Raw genomic sequence first — 22,299 nt, 5'->3', positions numbered from 1 at the left:
ACGAATCTGACCTTATTTGGAAACAGGGTCTCCGCAGTTAACATGGGGTCATTAGACTGGGCCCGTTTATAGTATCATTGGTGTCCTTACAAGAAGATGGAAATTCAGAGACAAAAACACACACAGAGGAGAATACCATGTGGAGAGAGAGGCAAAGATTGGAGCTATGCCTCTTCAAGCCAAGAAATGCCTGGATTATCAGACACTGGAAGGGTTAAGGAAGGATTCTGCCCTAGAACTGTCAGAGGGAACACTGCCTCTGCCAACAACTCGATTTCAGACTTCTGGCCTCCATATATCCAATAGAATACTTTTCTGTTGTTTTAACCCACTCAGCTTGTGGTACATTGTTATGGCAGCCCTAGGTATCTAATACAATGAGAAACAATGGCCTCAGTGCCCCATCCTCCAAATCCTTGTGCAGATGCAGCCACCTGTAATTTAAATTTTAGATTTCTTTTCTTATTTGAATTATTAATTGTCATGATTTCTAATATCATGACAAGTTTATGGAGAAGGAGTTATAACACAGAGACGGGACAGGAGGAGAGAAAGGGTCCTATTATTACATAATGAAAATACACACCATGCCACTGTAAAACATAGTATAATCAGGAGGCCGGTTGGGTGGCTCACCACTGTAATCCCAGCAATTTGGGAGGCTGAGGCGCGCAGATCACCTGAGGTCAGGAGTTGGAGACCAGCCTGGTCAACATGGTGAAACCCTGTCTCTACTAAAAATACAAAAAAATAGCCAGCAAGGTGGCAGTTGCCTGGAATCTCAGCTACTTGGGAGACTGAGGCAGGAGAATCACTTGAACCCAGGAGGTGGAGGTTGCAGTGAGCCAAGATCACGCCACTGCACTCCAGCCTGGGCAGCAAGAGTGAAACTCCATCTCAAACACACAAACAAACAAACACATAATATAATCAGGAGATTTCAGGTGCTGAAATAATTAATTAATTGCAGTAATTACAATTCTGCAGTCCAGGATCCTGACACTCACATACATGACAGGCCTCAGTGAGAAAGTATCTGTTGATGCAAGACCTAAAGAAAGGATGTGAGCCATATGGACACCTGGGGGAAGGACATTTCAGGCAGAGGGAATAGTAGGTGCAAAGGCCCTGGTTTGGGAATGTGATTGGCATGTTTGAAGAAGAACAAGAGGCCAGAGTAGGAGACTGTTGTAGGAGGTGAGCTTAGAGAGGCAGCAGGGGCCAAGTCACACAAGGCTCTCTGTAGGTCCCGGTAAGGACTTTTGCTTTTGCAATTGGAGAGTTCTCAATGGATGACTGATAGGATTTGCTTTATGTTTATAATAACACTGGCTTCTGGGTTGAGAGATGGCTGTAGGGGAAGTGAAGGCAGAAACACAAAACCAATAAGGAGGGCACTGTAATGACCCTAGTGGGTCATTGTGATGGCAGGGTCCAAGACGGTGGCACTGGGAATGGGGAGAAGTGGTAGAATTCTAGATCTGTTCTGGAAACAGAGCTGACAGGTAGGGCTACTGGTTTTGGTGTGGCATGAGGGAACAAGAGGAGAATACCAAAGCTTTAGGCCTGAGCACCTGGGAAAACAGATGGGGAGACTGCAGGAGGGACTGGTTTGGGAGGAGAGAGATGGGGAGCTCAGATATGAACTTGTTAAGTTTGAGACGTGAATAGATACCCAGCAGAGGTGTTGAGCTGGGTATATGAGCCAGTGCTGGAGGAAAAGGCCTGAGTTGAAGATTGCACGTGGGAGTCATCATCCTAGAGATGGTATTTAAAGACTTAAAACTGGGTGAGATCACCTAGAGTTATATAAATGAGTCAAATATGGCCTCTGTGTATTGGCTCATAGATTGTTTATTATTTCTTCATTGTAGGCTAACGCTGATTACTGCAAAAGCCAAACTCAAATTTTTACACATCCAATTATTTTAAACAAATTTTAAGCCAATTTTTAGCCATTCAGGGCCTTCCTGCTACCTACGCAGTGAAACTATACCCAGCATCTGTTGGCCATTGATAACATAGAGGCTTGTGGTTATAAGACCTCAAGTGTGGTGGCTCACACCTGTAATCCCAGCACTTTGGGAGGCTGAGGCAGGCAGATCGCTTGAGCTCAGGAGTTCGAGACCAGCCTGGGCAACATAATGAAACCCCGTCTCTACTAAAAATACAAAAATTAGCTATGTGTGGTGGCATGCGCCTGTAATCCCAGCTACATGGGAGACTGAGGTGGGAGGATCACTTGAGCCTGGGAGGTGGAGGCTGCAGTGAGCTGAGATCCTGCCACTGATCTCCAGCCTGGGTGACAGAGTGAGACCTTGTCTCAGAAAAATAAAGCCAAAAACAAAAACACAAACCTCAAGCTGTCCGACTCAGAGACTCCCCGCTGTGCTGCTGTGCAACATCACCTAGACACAAAAGCCTTGTTTCTGAACCTCCCCTCCCTCGGGGGTATCCTTGCCTTTCCTCCTCTCCTTCTGAGTAGCAATACGTGTAGTGTGGTCTTTGGACAGACTCTTGCTGTAAGGGACATCCCTCTACCCCTATGCAAAACTGTCAGAGTGTCACCATCACCCAATAAAATATGTGTGCGCTACTGCCATCTCATGGTCACTCTTTGATTAGTCCCCAAATCCCTTGAACACCCTAGGGAGTGAGCGTAGACAAGAAAAGGAAGAAGTGCAAGTGCTGAGTCCTGAGGCATGCCAACGTTTAGACGTTTCAGAGATGAGGAGGAACCAGTAAGAGAGATATAGAAAGAAAGTCCGGAGAGGTAGGAGGGAAACCAGGAGAAAGTGGTATTCTAGAAGCCAAGTGAGGAAAAGCCTGGCAAGGACAGGGATGGACAGTGTCAGACACTGCAGATGGGTTCAGCAGACGGAGAAGGAGCTCTGGATGTCACACTACTGTCCATCATTGCTTGCTGCTCACACCAAATCTGCTTCCCACTGTGGCTGCTCCAAAGTGCTGCTCTCCTGTTTCCACCTGTGCCGCAATCCGTCTCATCACGCCACTGAAATCAGTGATCAGCAAAGTTTTTCACAAAGGACCAGAGAGCGTATATTTTAGGCTTTGAGACCATATGGGCTCTATCACAATTATTCAACTTTGCCACAGTATGAAAGCAGCCATCAACAATATATAAACAAATTAAGAGTGGTTGCGTTCCAATAAAATTTCAGTTTGAATTTCATGTAATTTTCCCAAGTCACAAATTTATTTTATTTTTTTACTTTTCTGCTTCAACCACTTAAAAATGTAAAAATCTTTTGTTACAGGCTATACAAAAAAATTTGTAGTGGGCCAGATTTGCTGCGTCCTGATTTAAATTAATCATGTTCTCTCTTATTTTTATCTCCTTTCTTGAATCTGTCACTATATGACTTTTATTTATTTATTTATGAATGACAGAGTCTCACTCTGATGCCCAGGCTGGAATGCAGTGGCGTGATCTCGGCTCACTGCAACCTCCACCTCCTAGGTTCAAGCGATTCTCCTGCCTCAGCCTCCCAAGTAGCTGGGATTACAGGTGCCCACCACCAGGCCTGGCTAATTTTTGTATTTTTATTAGAGATGGGGTTTCACCATGTTGGCCAGGCTGGTCTCAAACTCCTGACCTCAAGTGATCCACCCCCCTTGGCCTCCCAAAGGGCTGGGAATACAGGCGTGAGCCACCAAGTCTGGTTTATATAATTTAATTATTTAATTTAATCTAATTTATAGCCCCTATTTTGTGTCACTCACAGGTGACAGGAAAGAACTAAAGAGGTCACTTTACCCACTTGAGCATTTGATTGAGGAAAAGTATTCCCAAAAGGCAAAAGAACGCCTGCTATCATTTCCTCTGGATTAATTTCTCCACTTTTTGAAGTTTGTTGGCTTAGAATTATAACACTATGTAGACCAAACATTCAACAGATTGACCTACCTCTCTTTCAAAACAAAGTATCCATAGCACCTTGTTACCTGTCAAAGCAAAAATGAAATATCAAAATCTCTCCAGTCTTGTTTTAATGACATCTCAGCTAAAAGTAAAAACAAAAAACAAAAAACCCAGGTTATTTATTTATTTTTTTATTTTTTGAGACGGAGTCTCGCTGTGTCGCCCAGGCTGGAGCGTAGTGGCCAGATCTCAGCTCACTGCAAGCTCTGCCTCCCGGGTTCACGCCATTCTCCTGCCTCAGCCTCCTGAGTAGCTGGGACTACAGGTGCCCGCCACCTCACCCGGCTAGGTTTTTGTATTTTTTAGTAGAGACGGGGTTTCACCGTGTTAGCCAGGATGGTCTCGATCTCCTGACCTCGTGATCCACCCGTCTCGGCCTCCCAAAGTGCTGGGATTACAGGCATGAGCCACCGCGCCCGGCCAAAAAACCCAGGTTATTAATAGACCTATAAAAAGGCCTCCCAACATTGGCGCCAAGATGGCGATGGAGATGAGGCTTCCAGTGGCTTGCAAGCCTCTTAGCGAGAGACTGGGTCAAGACACTAAGAAACATCTAGTGGTGCCAGGGGACACAATCACTATGGACACGGGATTCATGCGGGGCCATGGAATGTATATGGAAGAAGAGAAGCTCATTGTATCTGTTGCCGGCTCTGTGGCGATAAGTTGATCTGTGTGAAAGCTTTGAAAACCAGATACATTGGTGAAGCAGGAGACATTGTAGTGGGAAGAATCACAGAGGTTCAACAGAAGAGGTGGAAGGTGGAGACCAACTCCGGGCTGGATTCGGTCCTGCTGTTCTCGTCCATGAACCTTCCTGGAGGAGAGCTGAAGAGAAGATCTGCAGAAGATGAGCTTGCAATGACAGGTTTCTTACAGGAAGGGGAACTTATCAGTGCTGAGGTCCAGACAGTGTTCTCTGACGGAGCTGTCTCTCTGCACATGAGGAGCCTGAAATATGGAAAACTAGGTCAGGGGGTTTTGGTCCAGGTGTCCCCCTCCCTGGTGAAACGGCAGAAGATCCACTTTCATGATTTGCCATGTGGTGCCTCAGTGATTCTTGGTAACAACGGCTTCATCTAGATTTACCCAACACCTGAGCACAAAGAAGAGGAAGCAGGGGGCTTCACTGCAAACCTGGAGCCTGTCCCTCTTGCTGATGGAGAGGTGATATCCTGGCTTCGGAACTGCATCATCTCGCTGGTAACTCAGAGGACGATGCTGTATGATACCAGCATCCTGTACTGCTATGAAGCATCCCTTCCACGTCAGATCAAAGACATCTTAAAGCCAGAAATAATGGAGGAGATTGTGATGGAAACACGTCAGAGGCTTTTAGAACAGGAGGGAGAAGGAGGTACTCCAGAAGGACAGGACTGTGGACCTTTCAGGAGTGAAGACTGTGATGTGTGGTCCCCATATGTGGCTCAGTGAAGACTCGAGAGATCATCACTTTGTCTGCATTGACAGACCTGTGACTGCCTCCAGCCCACAGGCCTGCTTTCTCCTGTCCTAACACCAAGCCTGGGTGGCAGATGAACAGCGCTCCCTTGGGTTGTCGGCTGAGTCTCAGCATTAGGGAATAGTTTCAGGTCTTTCAAAGTGCACAGTGTTCCAGTCGAATGGACTCCCATCCTGGAATAATACGGAGAATCCTTTGTCTTCCACTCACTGTCATTCACAAGGCACAGTGCCCCATGAAATTGCCCCAATAGAAAACATGGCATCCCTGACCCCCAAATGGTCTATTTTGGCCTCCATTCCTATATCCTTTAAATGACTGAGAGTGCAGCTGGTAAAGTTGGAAGAATAAAGTTAACCAAGCAGGCCAGGCACGGTGGCTCACACCTGTAATCCCAGCACTTTGGGAGGCCGAAGCAGGCGGATCATGAGGTCAGGAGATCAAGATCATCCTGGCTAACACGGTGAAACCCCGTCTCTACTAAAAAATACAAAAAACTAGCTGGGCGAGGTGGCGGGTGCCTGTAGTCCCAGCCACTTGGGAGGCTGAGGCAGGAGGATGGCCTAAACCCGGGAGGCGGAGCTTGCAGTGAGCTGAGATCCGGCCACTGCACTCCAGCCTGGGTGACAGAGTGAGACTCCGTCTCAAAAAACAAACAAACAAAAACAAACCAAAAAAAACCCACAAAAAATTAGCCAGGTGTGGTGTGCACCTGTGGTCCCAGCTGCTCGGGAGGCTGAGGCAGGAGAGTAGCTTGAACCTGGGAGGCGGAGGTTGCAGTGAGCTGAAATCGCGTACCGCACTCCAGCCTTGGTGACAGAGTGAGACTCTGTTTAAAAAAAAACAAAAACAAAAACAAAAACACCTGAGCAGCCTTTTGCTTGGTTGGAATCTGATTTCCTGTTGTGTATTCCTTATAGCCATAGATGCGATTATGTCCACACCAGGCTGCCTTAATCTGTCCTGCTTGGAGGGTGACTTGTAAGATGCTGAACTATTCATAATAGAGTGAATGTTCTGGGTCCATAAACATGAAGAAAATAAACTAAGAAAAATGGGGGGGGTCGGGGGGGAACCGGCCTCCCAAAAGGAGTGGGTAGAGTATGTTCATTTCCGATGCTTCAAAGATTTTGCCCTTCCTCATAAAAACTCAAATAGCTGTGGGTGTCTAGTAAATGTTAATAAGGTAGTTAAAAGGTTCCTAGTTGCTTTTTAAGTATCTGTTCAGGGACTTACCTCTCTCGCCATCTGACCTGTGCAACATAGCTAAGTTCAAAGAAAATCTATAATCCTTTTTACAAAAATTAATACTAGCCTAGAGGCAACGTTATATTTCAAGTAAAGTTATTAGATATACTCTGTTCCTTTCCAGCACTGCATCTAAATGCATTACAAAACCCAGATAAAGCGAATCTTGATCATGGATTTTTAGGACATGCGTTTTAGTATTTAGTATAGTTCTTGCAATATTTACAATCAACACTTTAAAACAACATGCAAGCACTCCATTACTTTTTTGAAGCTTCACTATGTATTGAGAAAAGCCTGTAGTTTGGGCTTTTCAATATACAACCAGTGCATGAATGATTGCTCGGTATTTGCTTCATACAATTTTAGTGTACCTTTAAGCTAAACACAGCCCTGTGATGGGTGCCATGCTATATTGCCAAGTACCCTAGTCCAGTGGAGGAACAGGACGGATGTTACAAAATGACTTTTGTCTTTGACTTTTTGATTGCCATTCAAGGGCTATTCTACATAACGCTGCTGGTGGCTGGATGTCCAAAAATCATAAAATGATCCATTCATCTGCTCCAAAGGTGAATGTTCATTTTAAACACAAGAAAAAAACATCCTGTATTTAGCTGTACCCATGATGTGCGTGCACACAGTAGTGGTTCCCAATGGGCCGTTCCTGGACCGACAGCACCAACATCACCTGGAAACTACTTGAAATGCAAACACTCTGCCCACTCCACAAGCACTGAAATCTTATTCTGTGGGCTGGAGGGTTCAACGGTCTCTGCTTAACAAAGCCCTCCAGGGGATTCTAAGTTTTCCAATGCTAAGTTTGCAAACCACAGAATTAAATCATCTGTACTCAGATGAAGTAAACTATAAGAATGAAAAAAAAAAATACAGATTAACTTATGCTGTTGGCATTGGTAAAATCAGTTCACAAGGTAACATGAGAATGCAGGGCCTTGGTAGCTCAGACCCCAGACCCCTTACTCAGGGAACTCAGAGAAAAGATTTAGGGAGTGGAAAGCAACTTGCAAACCAGTAACCAGGAGACCGGCCACTACTGATTCTAATCTATGCACATGGTTTTCTGTTCTCCTTGTCCAAACTTGACTATATGTGTGTGACAACAGCTCGCAACATGTTCCGTGAGGTGCCAATCCAGGCATGTCCTCCACAATAGACAGACCATATGTCACAATCAGCTGAAAGCCAACATGGCATCACTGACTGCATCACTGTTAGTCAGACAAATCACAGTAGGAAACATTTTTATTTATTTTTTGAGACAGAGTTTTGCTCTTGTTGCCCAGGCTGGAGTGCAATGGCGTGATCTTGGCTCACTGCAAGCTCCGTCTCCTGGGTTCAAGCGGTTCTCCTGCCTCAGCCTCCCGAGTAGCTGGGATGACAGGCATTAGCCACCATGCATGGCTAATTTTTGAATTTTTAGTAGAGATGGGGTTTCAACATGTTTGTCTGGCTGGTCTTGAACTCCTGACCTTGGGTGATCCGCCTGCCTGGGCCTTCCAAAGTGTTAGGATTACAGCTATTAGCTACTGTGCCCGGCCAACATTTTTATTTAATAGCAATTAGGATAAAGGACTCAAAATTGTACTTGGTAATCACATTGGCCATTATTAAAATAGCACATGCTATTTGGAAAAAAATTCTTTTTTTCTGAGATGTTGCTTGCTGTATGATATACACCTATTCTATGATGACAGGAGCAACACAAACGATGACCATGTTCCAGTGAGCAAGACTCAAGCTCTCAAATGAACAAGAGCCTTGGCTGATTCTAAACACTTTCTTTCCTACAGCATATGATCAAATGATTCGAGTTTTTCAGAGCATAGAAAGGGTAACCATCTAATCATGCCAGAGTTCTTCAGCATTAATAATCATCAAGAAAGGCACTTTAGGGACATTTGACAAGGAATGACACTAATACGATGAGAACTGGTCTACGTTCTGCACATAACTCTGATATAGTTCAAATAGATTGCATGCTCTGTCTCCACGTGTACATATACATTCATACAGGTGGTACAATCTATGTCTCCACATGTATATGTATGTATATATCTATGTATATACAAATATATGTGGGTATATATACCAACATCTATATACATATATGTGTGTGTGTGCAAATGTGTATCCATAAAACCACAGAGGGGGAAAAGACATTTGTTTCCTTTAATTGAATAGTACACAAAAATTCTAGTCACTTTACTTAGAACAAAGAATAAGAGTATTGGCAAACTAATGCAAAAAAGTACCCTACTAAACCTTTCTATGCACAAAAAAGAGCAGTAAAATAAATACTCAGAACTTTCCCAGGTTGTCAACTATTAAAATAAAACCTTAGCATTTCAAAAAAGCTTATTCCACTGCAGGAAAGAGGGTGGACATTTTTGGTACCATAATAAATCACACACTCACACATCCATATTGCTTAGGTTGAAGAGAACGGAATGAACAGAGGAAATTTCTTCCATGAATTACCCTCCTTTCGGTACCCGCCATGTTTTAGTTATGTTGTATTATTCCACTTAGCTTAAAATATAAAGTCTTGTAGAAACACATTTTTAGGATGTTGAAGTTCTCAAGATATTTGCACAGAATATTTAGAAGTACTTAGAGGAGTTTTGTTAAATGCAGTTGGTCATACTACATACACCACAGTCGCAGTTTCGACAGACCAAGCGCATCTGTGTCAGAAACAGACAAAAGGCTTACTCCTCCTTCCCAGAAACGGGTATATAGACATGTTCTTATTCTTGGGATATGAAAAAACAAGTAGTAATGGCATTTAAAGTTTAATTACTAACTGTATAATGCCTGAGAACAAAATTCAGAGCAATTCTCAAAGGGTTAAGAGTCAGACTCCGGGCATTTCCGTTTTTTAGCTGCAGGCTCCTCCGTCTCCTGTGATTCTAAAGTGCTTGCATTAGATTTGAGTCTGGTGTCTGCTTTAAGGTTGTCCATGGCAACGGTGAAGCCGGAGAGAAGGTAACCCCCACCTCCACTCATCAGCAGTTTAGGATGACTTCGATCTGGCAAAACCTAATCAAGACAGAAAAGACATCCAAGCTTTCCCAAGACAACAAAGTCCATCCGAACAACACAATATACCAAAAATCAGAATTTAAACAACACAGGTTCTCTTGATAATTTAAATGGACCAGTTACTTTCTTTCTTTCTTTCTTTTTTTTTTTTTAAGAGGCAGGGTCTCACTCTGTTCCTCAGGCTGGAGTGCAGTAGTGAGATTTCGGCTCACTGTAACCTCGAACTCCTGGCCTCAAGTGAACCTCCCTCCTTGGCTTCCCAAAGTGCTGGGATTACAGACATGAGCCACGGCACCAGGTTTTAAATGGACCAACTTCTAAGGAACTCATTTCTTCACATTACAATGCAGAGAAAAGTGCAGAAATTGGTTTAATGGATTTGCTTTTGAAAAATAAAACTGGCCAGGCATGGTGGCTCACGCCTGTAATCCCAGCACTTTGGGAGGCCGAGGCAGGCGGATCACAAGGTCAGGAGTTTGAGATCAGCCTGGTCAACATGATGAAACCCTGTCTCTTCTAAAAATACAAAAATTAGCCAGGCGTGGTGGCACACGCCTGTAATGCCAGCTACTCAGGAGGCTGAGGCAGGAGAATTGCTTGAACCCGGAAGGCAGAGGTTGCAGTGAGCCAAGATAGTGCCACTGTACTCCAGCCTGGGCGACACAGTGAGACTCTGTTTCAAAAAAAAAAAACAAAAAACTGAAGCAGTTTTCAGTTTAGCCCAGGTTTCTCTAGAAACAAGCATGTTTCTGGCGGAGAATGGGTAATGGTCTGGGCAGTACTCTAGAACTGTGCATAGAGCTTTCTTTCTCTTGGCTTCAGGAAGCTTCATGGCCAATAATGGAGCCTGGGTCTATGGAGAAGTTGCTACTGAATGTACTACACTCCAAACCTCCCTCTCCCGCTACCCTGTTAACTTTGCCAAGGCAACTTCTCTCATCTTTCTCCTGTAACCTTAGCTAAGTAAGACAACCTCTACAAAGGGTAGGGTTACCTAAGGCTCAATAGCATCCCCACTACATTAGGATAAGACACCAAGCAATGAGACGGGGCCTATGGCAGCATGAAAGTGCTCCCCTCAGATCTCCCTTCATGAGGGAACTGGCTGCAAGGCATTCAGGCAGTAGAACGCCTCCAGCTGCCGCTCCTTTGGGATCTACTACAGCATTCATGCTGAGGGAGGCCATGGGTTGTTCCCAGTCAGTAACTGAGCATGGGTACCAGGGCTGGAGCCTTTCTGCTTAACACAGGGCTCCTTGAATGGCGACCTTTGCACCTGAGCTCACCATCAGCCTCATGGAAACTTTCTCAGAGCAGCACTGCAGGCTCTTCCTCCCGTCCTCCTTTCTCTACCAGCTCCTTGCCCAGGCATCAACCTGCACCACCGATCTTGCTCCCTCTCCCCTTATGTCTCTAAGGCATTTCCCTCAATACATCTCTTACACTTCGACTTCCATCTTAGCATATGTCTTCCAGAAGACCTGAACTGACACCAAGGCCACCAGTAAATCCTGAAAACTTGCCACAAAAACATCCTGGCAGAGAGGAAAGGGACAGTTTCTCATCCACTTGGGAATTTTGCTATTGTCAATTACATCATCCACAGTGATATCGAGGTCTTGGGGAAATAAGAACCATAGCGGTTTGCATTTTAAATGCCTTCAGGGCAGAGTTACAGAGTAATATATTCTGACATAACAAGAGAAAAAAAGGGTCAGAAAAAGTAAGGGGCATATTCTCTGAGCAACAGCCATGAGACATCTTCATCTCTGTAGACAGAAGCAGAAATATCTCTATTTTTATTTTGTTTTTGAGACAGGGTCTTACTCTGTCACCCAGGCTGGAGTGCAGTGGTGGGATCTCGGCTCACTGCAGCCTCGACCTCCCCGGTTCAAGCAATCTCTCCACCTCAGCTCCTGAGCAGCTGGGACTACAGGCACCTGCCACCATGCTCGACTAATTTTTGTATTTTTTGTAGATACAGGGTCATGCCCAATTTATATATATTTTTCAGAGAGATAGGGTTTCACCATGTTGCCCAGGCTGGTATTGAACTCCTGGACTCAAGCAATCTGCCTGCCTTGGCCTCCCAAAGTGCTGGGATTACAGGCATCAGCCACTGTGCCTGGCTGAGATAACTCTATTTAATGACTTCTAGTACTACTGCAAGGACAGTCAAGTCTTGGGAGGGCAGCTCTTGACTGGCTGTAAGAACACGTACCTGGTAATTTCTGAGCCAGGTCTCAGACAGCCTGAGGTTGATGACCCCTCCCCTCTCCCGCAGCTTTGTGTAGCATTCCAACAGAGGCTGCAGGCAAAAACAGAATTCCGTTAAGAGCTACTTCCTGGGATGCAGTTTAGGAATCAACATTCAGACGTAAGAATTCCTGCCCATTCCATTCCAGTATTACCTCTTTGTACTGACAGTAGACCACGAATGGCCTTGAAGGGGCCACAAAGTCCAGCAAAGACAGCAGCAGGGGAGTGGGGTGGAAACGACTAGCTACAATTAAACTGTAAGGAAAATGTCAAGACAAATTATTTCTCTCCCAAAGTGGAGCATGGGTTTTAAAATGCATTTAAAATGATCATGTATTTAATTTGCATGACTCACACAAAGAAGAGATTTAAATATAACATTCTAGAAATCCAAAACAGAATACAATCATGAGCTATTTCTTTCTAGGAAACACAAACTGGGTTAGAAGCTCTTGCGGTGCTTGGCAACTCTAAGTGGCATTTAATGACATTCTTGATTTTTTTTAAAAAAATCACCTGGAAACAAATCCAACACTGCATATGCTGCTTTGTGGACATTTGTTATAGCCTGTGTCGCAGCATTTGAGTGCCCCATCCCCTGCGCCCAGTAGGACCACAAAGCCTGTTTTGATGCACTGTGATGGAGAAAGTTCAATTTCTTCTGAAATCCTGAAACCAGCATCATCAATTCCCCACCCCTGCCAGCCTCAGCCTCCTTTCTTTAAAAAACCCCCAAGACAAAATCCTCATCTTGGGTCCCACTAGAATCAAAGCAGACAAGAAGGGAATGCCAATCTGTCTGAAGCAGAGCCCACACGCGCGGAGGAGTCTCCTGCTGCTTCCATCAACGCACCCATCCGCGTTTCTTTCACTCAGCAGAGCGGCAGCCTCTAAATGTCTTTTCCTCTGCTCTTCTTGTCTCCTCTGTTTTTCCTGAATCTTCAAAAAGAAAAAGAAGAAACCAATGTACTGGGGTCAGTCAAATTTATGGAAATGCTCTGGTCTGTCAAAACATTTCAACAATATTTATCAACCTGGACTAAACCAATAGAAGGAGATTGTTTATAAGGAAGCTGAAAAAACACAAGAAAGCCTATATACTATAAAAACCATTATTAAGTTATCTATGCAATGCTTCTGTAACCTAAAGCTGCACCCCAAAGCCTGAAATCACACGCTTGTGTACATGTACACACACTCATTCTGTTTTGATAGTTATCATCTTGGGAGCTAATACACTAAAGCCAAACCAAATCTCATGATTTAAGTGAAGTTAACTGAGGGCCTGAGATTACGGGGGTGGTGGGGACTCTTGGCATCCTTACATAATCTTTTTTGCTTCCTCTCTCTTTAGGCCCCTTATGTTCTGGATCTTGAGAAATGGTTTCCATTGTTTCCTGGTCTTCTGGGTGGTTGCTCTCTGGGGCCTCTGCCATACTGTCTTCATTCTCTTGTTCAGAAGCCTGTTTTTCCTCCAGTGTGCCATTACTTTCTTCAACCAAAGCACTGTCTTTTGGCTCTGAAGATAACATCTCGGCAGAAAATGTTCCATGTAGAAGACTGTCCACTTTGTTGAGGGGGAATTCATAAAGACCATTGAGAAAAGATTTGGGAAATCCAAAACATGCTGTTGCTGCCCGAACAGGTCCACCTCCAGGGTATAGCTGAATAATGGAGCCAAAACCTGAACAGATAAAAGAAACAAACATCTGCCCGTGGAGTGACGCTAGACTATGCAAACCCTCAGTGAGTCCTCCACAGTAATGAGACTGAAGGTCTTTCTATTAATACTTTATTCACAGGCTGAAGAATGGTGCAGCTCCTCAGGGAGTCTGTTTGGAGTCTATGAGTATTACCAGTGGAGGTAATATAATTCTAAAGCAGATAGCAGGAAGTCTCAAAGAAGCTTATCCCCCACTTGATACTACTGTAAAACCCTGTGTCTGCAAATTTGGTTGTTACATGATTGGTGATTGACTCTGCTTCCCCTCACTCCAATCCTCATATGGAGCAGTTACAGGTTATCTTCTATGTGGTCAGAAAAGAAACAGACAAATCAGACTGTGCTGTATTTTTCCAGAGAGAATACATGCTTAGTAATCTTCCCACTCACTCCCTTCAATTTAGGCCCAATGAAATGAGCACCATCTACCCAGTTTACTAAAATCACTGTCCTGAAAGCCCTAGCAAGCCACAGGCTCCAGCATCACGCCCACTGACAGTGAAGCTAGAAAGGACAATCGCCATGGGTCAGGGGTACCCATGGGTGGGGTGCTGGGTGATGGAGACTGCGTAAGAAGGTCCCCAGGCTAGGAGCTGTGCAGGTTCACCCAAGTCACTTCGTTAACCCTGAAGTAATTCAATCTGGCTTTCCATGAGTTTACATTTTTGGACAGCCTTTACTCACATCAGGGTGGAGTTTTGTTGAAAATGGAAATATTAAGTCTCACCTCCCATTCGTTCCATCATTGCACCCAGCACCAAGCCTGCACACGTTTCCATCACAATCATTTTGTTGCCAGCACGGATATTTCCCAACGTCAACATCTGGGCTAGTGTATCGTATCTCATGTGGCTAAAGTAAAAACAATAATTCATTCATTTTTAGCTAAGTGAAGCCTACTATTTTAATCATCATTTTTCAAGTTTTGTTTGCTTTATGAAAATTATGTTGATAAGATTATTGATTGCTTTGGAGGCGACAGTAAAAGGACTTACAATTTATGAGGTAGGAGGAGGTGAGCAAGTTTTTTCATTTTACTTAAAATCATGACTTTCTTAAAGACATAGTTCCCCCACTTATACTTTTGAAAGGAAACAAAGCGTACTTAATTTTTCCAGGTTCTCTTGCATAATACATAATTGAAAGAATACGGGTGGATGGCTTCACAACAGTAATGATGGCTTCATATCTGGGGGAAGAAAAAACAGAACACTGACTTGAAAAAATGACTTAAAATATTTTATTTGTAATAAGATATATGTTTTATAAACATATAAAAAAGTTTAACATTATCAGCCTTTAAAAATAAAAACTACTTACTTTTTTTTCTTCTTTTTAATATATTTATCTTGAGCAAATTCTGTCTTGTCTCGGAACGTTGTACTATTTTCAATTAACTGCTGAACTATTTCCTATAAGAAAAGGAGCAAGTAGATTTTCTGAAACTTTACTTTCACAAAACAAGTAACTTCCAAAGGCTTCTTACCCAAGAATGGATCCAATGGTCTGATTCTCCAATCCCTTTTCCACAGAAGTCCAAATAGATGAACTTTGTATTTCTATACTCTATTTGGAATTTATAATAAAATACAAGTACTTTATAACTCCATTTAAACCAACGTAAAAGAACAGAGATATCCAATAAAGGGAGAAGAGAGGTAAAGGAAACTAATTTCTGAAGACACTGGCTGAAAACATTACCGAAAATGAACAAAGTTAAATCCTGATATGCACTGTTATTACATTCTCTACCACTAATATTAGTAATGTCATTCACTTATATTCCTGTATGTAAGACATAAAATCTTTGAAATGTTGAGTTACATGTACATTTCAACCTGTTTCTATCAAAGCTATAACTTTTTTTTTTTTAACTTAGGTACAGTCTGCTTTAAAAACCAGTTTCCTAAATGCCAAACAGACAAAAACAAAACTAAAAATCCTTTGAATATTACCTCTCCTTTAATGCCCTTGTCCTTCAAAGCTTTTATGTCATCTTGAGTAAGTTTCTGAGATTTCCCATCATCAACTATATTTCGATTATCAGTGCCCGCTTCTTTAGTCTCTAAGGAAAGAAATTGCTCTATTGACATTTATGGTCTGAAATTATTTGACACTTTCTTTTTTGAGTTCATATCCACATCCAGTCCATCAGCCACTGAAGTCTGGCCTCCCGGCTGCACTGCTCCCATCACACCATCCTTTCCTGCCAAAACTACTCCAAGCCTCTAAGTCATCTTCCCACTCCCAGCCTTGCCCCGCTACTATCCACCTGGATGCCAGAGTGCTCTCTGTTTAAATGCAATTTGACTTAACTATCCCATGTTTAAAACCATACAGTGGCTTCCCATAGCAATGGAATACATTCCAAAGATGACCTGCAAGGCCATAATTGATCTGGTCCCTGCCTATTGTTCCTGGCCTGATCTCTTGATACCTTAGCTTCAGTCACAATGGCCTTCTTTCTGTTCCTTGAACACACCCAGCAAGGTCCCACAGCAGGCTTTTGGCACCTGCTGCTTCCTCTGCCTGGAAGGTTCTATGACAGATGTCTGAGTGGCTGGATCCTTTCTATCACTTGAAGCTGAGCTCATTCTCTTGCTTTACCAAATTAGCACACGCCCCTGCTTTATTATCTTCACAGCATGTGTCACTTCACCATAAGAAATCATGCTGTTTGCTTGTCTACTTGATTATTTTTGGTGTTCCAACTGGTAAGTACATTTTATACGACAGTCTATCTTACGAACTGCTATAACTGCAGTGCCAAATTATACCTGGCATATATTTGGTGCTTAGTAAAAATATGGATATTAATTTAAATGTATCTAAATAACTGGTTTGACTCAAAAAACTTTATTTTTTTATTTTTTTATTTTTTATTTTTTGAGACAGAGTCTCGCTCTGTCGCCCAGGCTGGAGTGCAGTGGCCGGATCTCAGCTCACTGCAAACTCCGCCTCCCGGGTTTACGCCATTCTCCTGCCTCAGCCTCCCGAGTAGCTGGGACTACAGGCGCCCGCCACCTCACCCGGCTAGTTTTCTGTATTTTTAGTAGAGACGGGGTTTCACCGTGTTAGCCAGGATGGTCTCCATCTCCTGACCTCGTGATCCGCCCGTCTCGGCCTCCCAAAGTGCTGGGATTACAGGCTTGAGCCACCGCGCCCGGCCTCAAAAAACTTTAATAGTATTTATTTAACTTCAAATAATTACTTGTGTTTTAATTAATAAGATATTCTCAATGTTCATTTTAATAAATATTTAATTTTAATTAATAACAGCTTTTGGACAAGAGGTTGTTAAGAAATAATAATAGTAATAGCTAAGATTATGAGCCCTTACTAAAAGCAAGACACTATGGAGAACTTCCTATGAGCCACATCATTGAGCACTCAATATAACCTAGGCATTAAATATGTTTATGACCCAATTTTACATATATAAGGATGTAAGACTCACAGAACTCAAGTAAGTTGCCCAATGGTACAAGGCAAGTGATGAAGGTAGAAATTGAACTTAGTTGGATCCAAAACCGACCTCTTAACCTCTACACCATACACTAACCACCTTACAGCTGTTACATAACTTCTGGGCACTGAAAGAACTTTACATATGTTCTTGCAATGACACAGAAACGACTCATAGGATTAAATGCCTGGCCCAAGAGCAGAGAACCATTTAATGGTGGCCTGGAGACAGAATCCAGGTTATCTCAGGGCCAAAGGTAGTACTTGCTTCACTCCACTAAGCTGCAGTTCTTAGATTATGAGTTAAGATTTCTTTTGGGGCAGCATTGTCTAGCACTTGGGAATTAGGTGGAGGTTGAGATGTTTCTGACTAGTCAGTTGGACAGCATCTATTTCACGTATCCAAAATGTGCACCTGCAGTAGGCTCTTCCCTCTTCTTCTTGGGCTGTAGACTTCCTCCACTGGTCACTTCAAATGTGGTTCCATAACTATGGCCAATGACGTTATCCAGGTAGAACCACTGTTTTTCGAAAGTTACTTTTCTAGGGAAAAAAAGCAATCAATTAACTGAATATCTTTTGTATTCAGTACAGAAAAGACGTGTTCACTACAGTTTATTTCAAAAGTGGTCTCCACAATGGAGGCTCAGCAGCATTATCTCTGAACATAAAGCAACAAAGGAACTAGGGAGAACCTGGTTGGGATAGAGACATACAATTAATGAATAAGCCACAAGAACACTGAATTTTGGAAAGGGGAAGCAAAGACAGAAGACATTCCTCTTCTGGTACACTGGGCTGACCCCAGTTTGCATGTCTACCAGAATGTCCAAACTCGCTGGCTCTGCAGATAGCCTGAATGGTAGACAGGATCCCCAAAATTGCCAGGCCTGGACATACACTGTGACAACTCTTGCAACTTACCCCAGAAAAGCTCAAAACTGAACAATCATTGAAGTAACAAGGATTTAACAAATTTCCTGGGCTTGGTCTGATTGGCCATTTTATTTGGAAATTATCTAATAAAAGCAAATTATACTTGCAAATTAACACTGACAATCTACACACTTGGAAATGGAGCCTAACACAGACAATGCTCTACTGAGGACCAGGCAACTTGAGGTTTTCCTATGACACAGATTTTTTATCTTATTGCAGTTTAAAAGGGAAATCTCACAGGAACACAATCTTTTCTTCTCAAAAGAAGAAAACTAACATCTGCTGAGTGTCAATCAGGGGCTAGGCAGTGTGTGCTAGGTGTGATTCACACTTTTTGATTTAATTCTCATGGTAATTCTGGGACATAGCTCTTTCCAGAAGAGCAATCCGAGGCCCAGGGAGAAGTATCTTGTCCAAGATTCATAGTTGCAAGGTGTTGTTGGAGCTGGGATTCAAATCCAAATCTGTGTCTAAACCCAAGCCTCACTCTTTCCACTATACCACACGGTCTACTCCAGCAAAGACCTAAGGACCTTAGAAAGCCCACCTAGCTTCAGGACATGGCCCATGTGCACAGAACACTGAATTCTGGGAATCATGTAGTGATTAATTCTGTTTGTGCCCCATCCCACTCCTTCTCTTCCTCTCTCTGTGCCACCAGGAAGCTATGACAGAATATACTGCCACATCACCCACACTTCCGTGTCAGAGGCTTACCACCATTGCTGGTCTCTGGGTGTATCACCTTTATTGGTTCCCTAAATCCTGCCACACTTTTGCGTCACATCTTCATTAAAGCTTACTCAAACCATCTGAGGGAAATCCTGTAAGATCATAAGTGATTCAGATACGGCCAATTCTTGTTATTTGCTGGGTCCCTAGATACTTACATACGACAGAATGTAACAGACACTCAAAATATTTGCTAACGTAAATCTCCTCAGATGTTGCAATTCAGCTCAGCCCAGATGTGCACCCCCACCCTCATCCTTCAGTCACCCAGGTGCTACTGAAACACCGGATCTGGCCAGGAGTGGTGGGTCACACTTGTAATCCCAGAACTGTGGGAGGCTGAGGCGGGTGGGTCACTTGAGTCCAGGAGTTTGAGACCAGCCTGGCTGACAGGAAAAACTCCGTCTCTACAAAAAATGCAAAAATCAGCTGGGTGTAGTGGCATACACTTGTAATCCCAGCTACTTAGGAGGCTGAGGCAGGAGTGTCACTTGGGTTCAGGAGTTTCTCTACAAAAAGTACACAAATTAGTTACTGAGGAGGCTGAGGTGGAAGGATTACTTGAGGTGGAAGGATTGCTTGAGCCCAAGAGGCAGCGGTTGCAGTGAGCCAAGATCACAGCACTACACTCTAGCCTGGGTGACCGAGTGAGATCCCGTCTCAAAAAAGAAACAAACAAACAAACCAAACAAAAATACTGGATCTGAGATAGGTGGGTTTACCTCTCTGCAAGCCTATGTGATATACAGAGGGGATGATGAGTGTCACTTAAAACTGGCTGGTTTGACAGGTCAGGTCACTGCCCCTGGTCAGTAATGTGCGGCCCAGTAAGAGGGATGAGGAGGCCACGTCTTCACTGGGAAGGAGTAGGATTTGCAGAGTCTACTTTTCTGAGAGCCTGGACTGTTTTTTGCCCAACCAGATGAGTGTAGCCCCAAGGGTGATGAGGGAGTCTGACCTGGGATGCAGTTGAACTTACAGAGTCATTTTCTAAATAAAATGGAAACTGCCACTATGACTTCTGTGAAGAAGAGGGCCTGATGAAAAGTATTTCCAAATAAATGTTTAGGGCAGTGGTCCCCAACCCTTTTGGCACCGCAAAAGGGGAAGGTCAGACGCACTGGTTCATGCCTGTAATCCCAGCATTCTGGGAGGCGGAGGTGGCCGGAATTACTTGAGCCCAGGAACTGGAGACTAGCCTAGATAACATAGTGAAACTCTGTCTCTACAAACAAAATTAATTAATTAGTTTAAAAAAGAAAAAAAAGAAGAAGAATTTAAAAATAGTTAAAGGTTGGTGCAGGAATTACATTTCCGGACTAAAAAAAAAAAACCACACCCCTCATAAAAGAAACTTTTTTTCTTTACTAAATTAGTGCCTGTGCAAAAAGCTTGGTTATCACCAGCTTAGTGCTCTGGAGACTTGTTTCTTCACTATTTTATGATGCCTGTTTCACCTTAAATACCAATTAACGGTTTGCTTAAACCAGGAGTAAATGAGTTCATCTGAAGTAAGTACTTATCAGAAATTCCAAATCTCATACTTCCTAGTCTGCAGAAAGCTGTTCTCCTGACATTGCATTCAACTTATCTCTGTCAAAGCACAATAACCTGGCTCAAAGAAAACTGTATTTGGCTGCCAGGCTCACACCGTAATCCCAGGACTTTGGGAGGCCGAGGCAGGTGGGACCTGGAGGTCAGGAGTCTCAGAGCGCCCAACAACATGGTGAAACTCCATCTCTACTAAAAATACAAAAAAAAAAAAAAAAATTAGCCGGGCATGGTGGTGGGAGCCTGTAATCCCAGCTACCTGGGAGGCTGAAGCAGGAGAATCGCTTGAACCCAGGAGGCAGAGGTTGCAGTGAAGCGAGATCGCACCATTGCACTCCAGCCTGGGTGACAACAGCGAAATTCCTTCTCCAAAAAAAAAAAAAGAAAAGAAAAAAGAAGAAGAAACTGTGGTTAGCCAGGTGCTGTGGCTCCTGCCTATAATCCCAGCACTTTGGGAGGGTGAGCGGATCACTTCAGGTCAGGAGTTCGAGACCAGCATGGCTAACATGGTGAAACTCTGTCTCTACTAAAAATACAAAAATTAGCCGGGCGTGATGGTGCCCGAGTCCCAGCCACTAGGGAGGCTGAGGCAGGAGAATCGCTTGAACCCAGGAGGCAGAGGCTGCAATGAGCTGAGACTGCACTACTGCACTCCAGCCTGGGTGACAGAGCGAGACTCCGTCTCAAAAACAAAAAAAAACTGTGGTTATATTTCTCAGATAAATTAATCCAAATATCCCAATAAATTTTCACCATTAATAAGCTCTTAGGACTTAGCAACCTCACCAGCCCTTTCAGAAAGTTTTCAAAATCCCACTTCTCTACTATTATAAAACAGTGATACTAGTCAGCGGGTGCACAAACCAAACCTAATTTCGAGTTCTGAGGCCTTGAGCAAATTGCTTTTTAGCAATTTTCCCAGCTTTGAATCCTTTGGTGAGTAAAACGAGGGAAACTCAAAGCAATTCCACACTCTATGGTGAATTGTCTCTTTCATCTATTCTGTGTATCCTGTTTGGGTAGAGAAGAGGATGGAAAGCCAGACTAGGTAGGAGAGGTTTCATTTTTTTGTGGGATAGACCCTGACTGAAGGATTAAGGAGGAAGGAGGATCTATGGTGGGAAAAAAGGGGGAACCTTTAGGAGACTCTGGGAGACAAGGATGAGATCCCAGAGTGAAGAAAGGAGGGAGTGTCTGTGGAAAGACAGTGAAGATCCCAAGGTCTTAGGGAAAGAACTTCAGGACAGGTGATTAGGGGTGTGGAGAGGGAGGCCTTGGCACCCTAGGGCCAAGAATGGAATTCTGGGGAAGGAACCCTGTGGAAAGACTGAAAAGGATGCTGAAGGTGGACAGCCAGATATGAAACCATGGAGGGGGCTCTGGGAAAACAGGAAGGTTAGGGGAGATTATGAGGTTCGAGGACGGGATCCTGGTGGAAAAGCCTTCTGTGACAGAAAGATCCGAGGAGACGAGGGCGGGGAATGGGGACCAAGAGAGCCAAGAACTGCACCCTGGCGGGAGAGGTCTGTGGAGAGACCTGGAGGGAGGGGGTATCTACAAGGTGGGGGCGGGAGACCCCTAAAGTCAGCGATCTGACTTACTTTCTCCGCTGGACTTGTACTGCTTTAAACACATCTTCACGTTTCAGCACCACGAAGTCGCCGTCGCGGATGCGGTGGTCTCCGGGATGCTGTGGCTGTGGGCCCGGCTGCTCCCCTGAGCCCTCCATGACGCTCAGCCGGTCGCCGTGCTCCACGGCGTCTCGCCCCTCCTCCTCGGTTGTAGCCACCGCCAGCCTCACTTCCCACAACCTGGCGCAGTAGGAGCCCGCCGACCGGCACCGCCCCCACGTGTTACACGCCGCTTCCGCTTTCCGGTCCAGACCTCAAGACCGCTTCCGGGAGCCTCTCG

At 44.0% G+C, this 22,299-nt stretch overlaps 1 protein-coding gene and 1 pseudogene across 3 annotated transcripts; one reads left to right on the top strand and one right to left on the bottom strand.

The window, feature by feature from the left end:
* The first annotated feature begins 4,278 nt into the window (after positions 1-4,278).
* LOC101023779 lies at positions 4,279-5,684 on the top strand (annotated as a pseudogene). Its single transcript, XR_001892014.3, has one exon. The product of XR_001892014.3 is annotated as an exosome complex component RRP4 pseudogene (transcript).
* A 3,144-nt stretch (positions 5,685-8,828) lies between these two features.
* TRMT6 (tRNA methyltransferase 6) lies at positions 8,829-22,270 on the bottom strand. 2 transcript variants are annotated; one of them, XM_003905049.5, is made up of 11 exons: positions 21,990-22,265; positions 17,582-17,709; positions 15,657-15,766; positions 15,022-15,113; positions 14,807-14,890; positions 14,429-14,553; positions 13,304-13,662; positions 12,832-12,917; positions 12,131-12,233; positions 11,941-12,027; positions 8,829-9,716 (listed from the first exon to the last, which is right to left on the bottom strand). In XM_003905049.5, exons 1-11 carry the CDS (start codon positions 22,115-22,117, stop codon positions 9,525-9,527), a joined length of 1,494 nt encoding a protein of 497 aa, XP_003905098.1. In that variant the 5' UTR covers positions 22,118-22,265; the 3' UTR covers positions 8,829-9,524. The 2 variants fall into 2 exon arrangements, with proteins under 2 accessions (XP_003905098.1, XP_009214788.1); XM_009216524.4 differs by lacking the exon at positions 15,657-15,766 and having other exon boundaries at positions 8,833-9,716; positions 21,990-22,270.
* Positions 22,271-22,299: the final 29 nt, after the last annotated feature.

This window comes from Papio anubis, chromosome 16, assembly GCF_008728515.1.
Source record: "Papio anubis isolate 15944 chromosome 16, Panubis1.0, whole genome shotgun sequence".
NCBI classification, from domain to species: Eukaryota; Metazoa; Chordata; class Mammalia; order Primates; family Cercopithecidae; genus Papio; species Papio anubis.
The sequence above is the reverse complement of the archived record's forward strand: the minus strand, read 5'-3'. Positions and strand labels throughout refer to the sequence as shown.

What these genes read in the sequence shown, in the direction of transcription:
- TRMT6 (XM_003905049.5), bottom strand. Translation starts at nt 22,117, where the DNA reads ATGGAGGGCTCAGGGGAGCAGCCGGGCCCACAGCCACAGCATCCCGGA. An exon ending in ACAAGGGCATTAAAGGAGAG is followed by an intron (nt 15,114 to 15,656) that starts GTAATATTCAAA and finishes CTTTTCTTATAG; the next exon opens with GAAATAGTTCAGCAGTTAAT. An exon ending in GAGGAAGCAAAAAAGATTAT is followed by an intron (nt 12,918 to 13,303) that starts GTAAGGATGCCA and finishes TTCTTTTTGAAG; the next exon opens with ATTCAGGAAAAACAGAGGAG.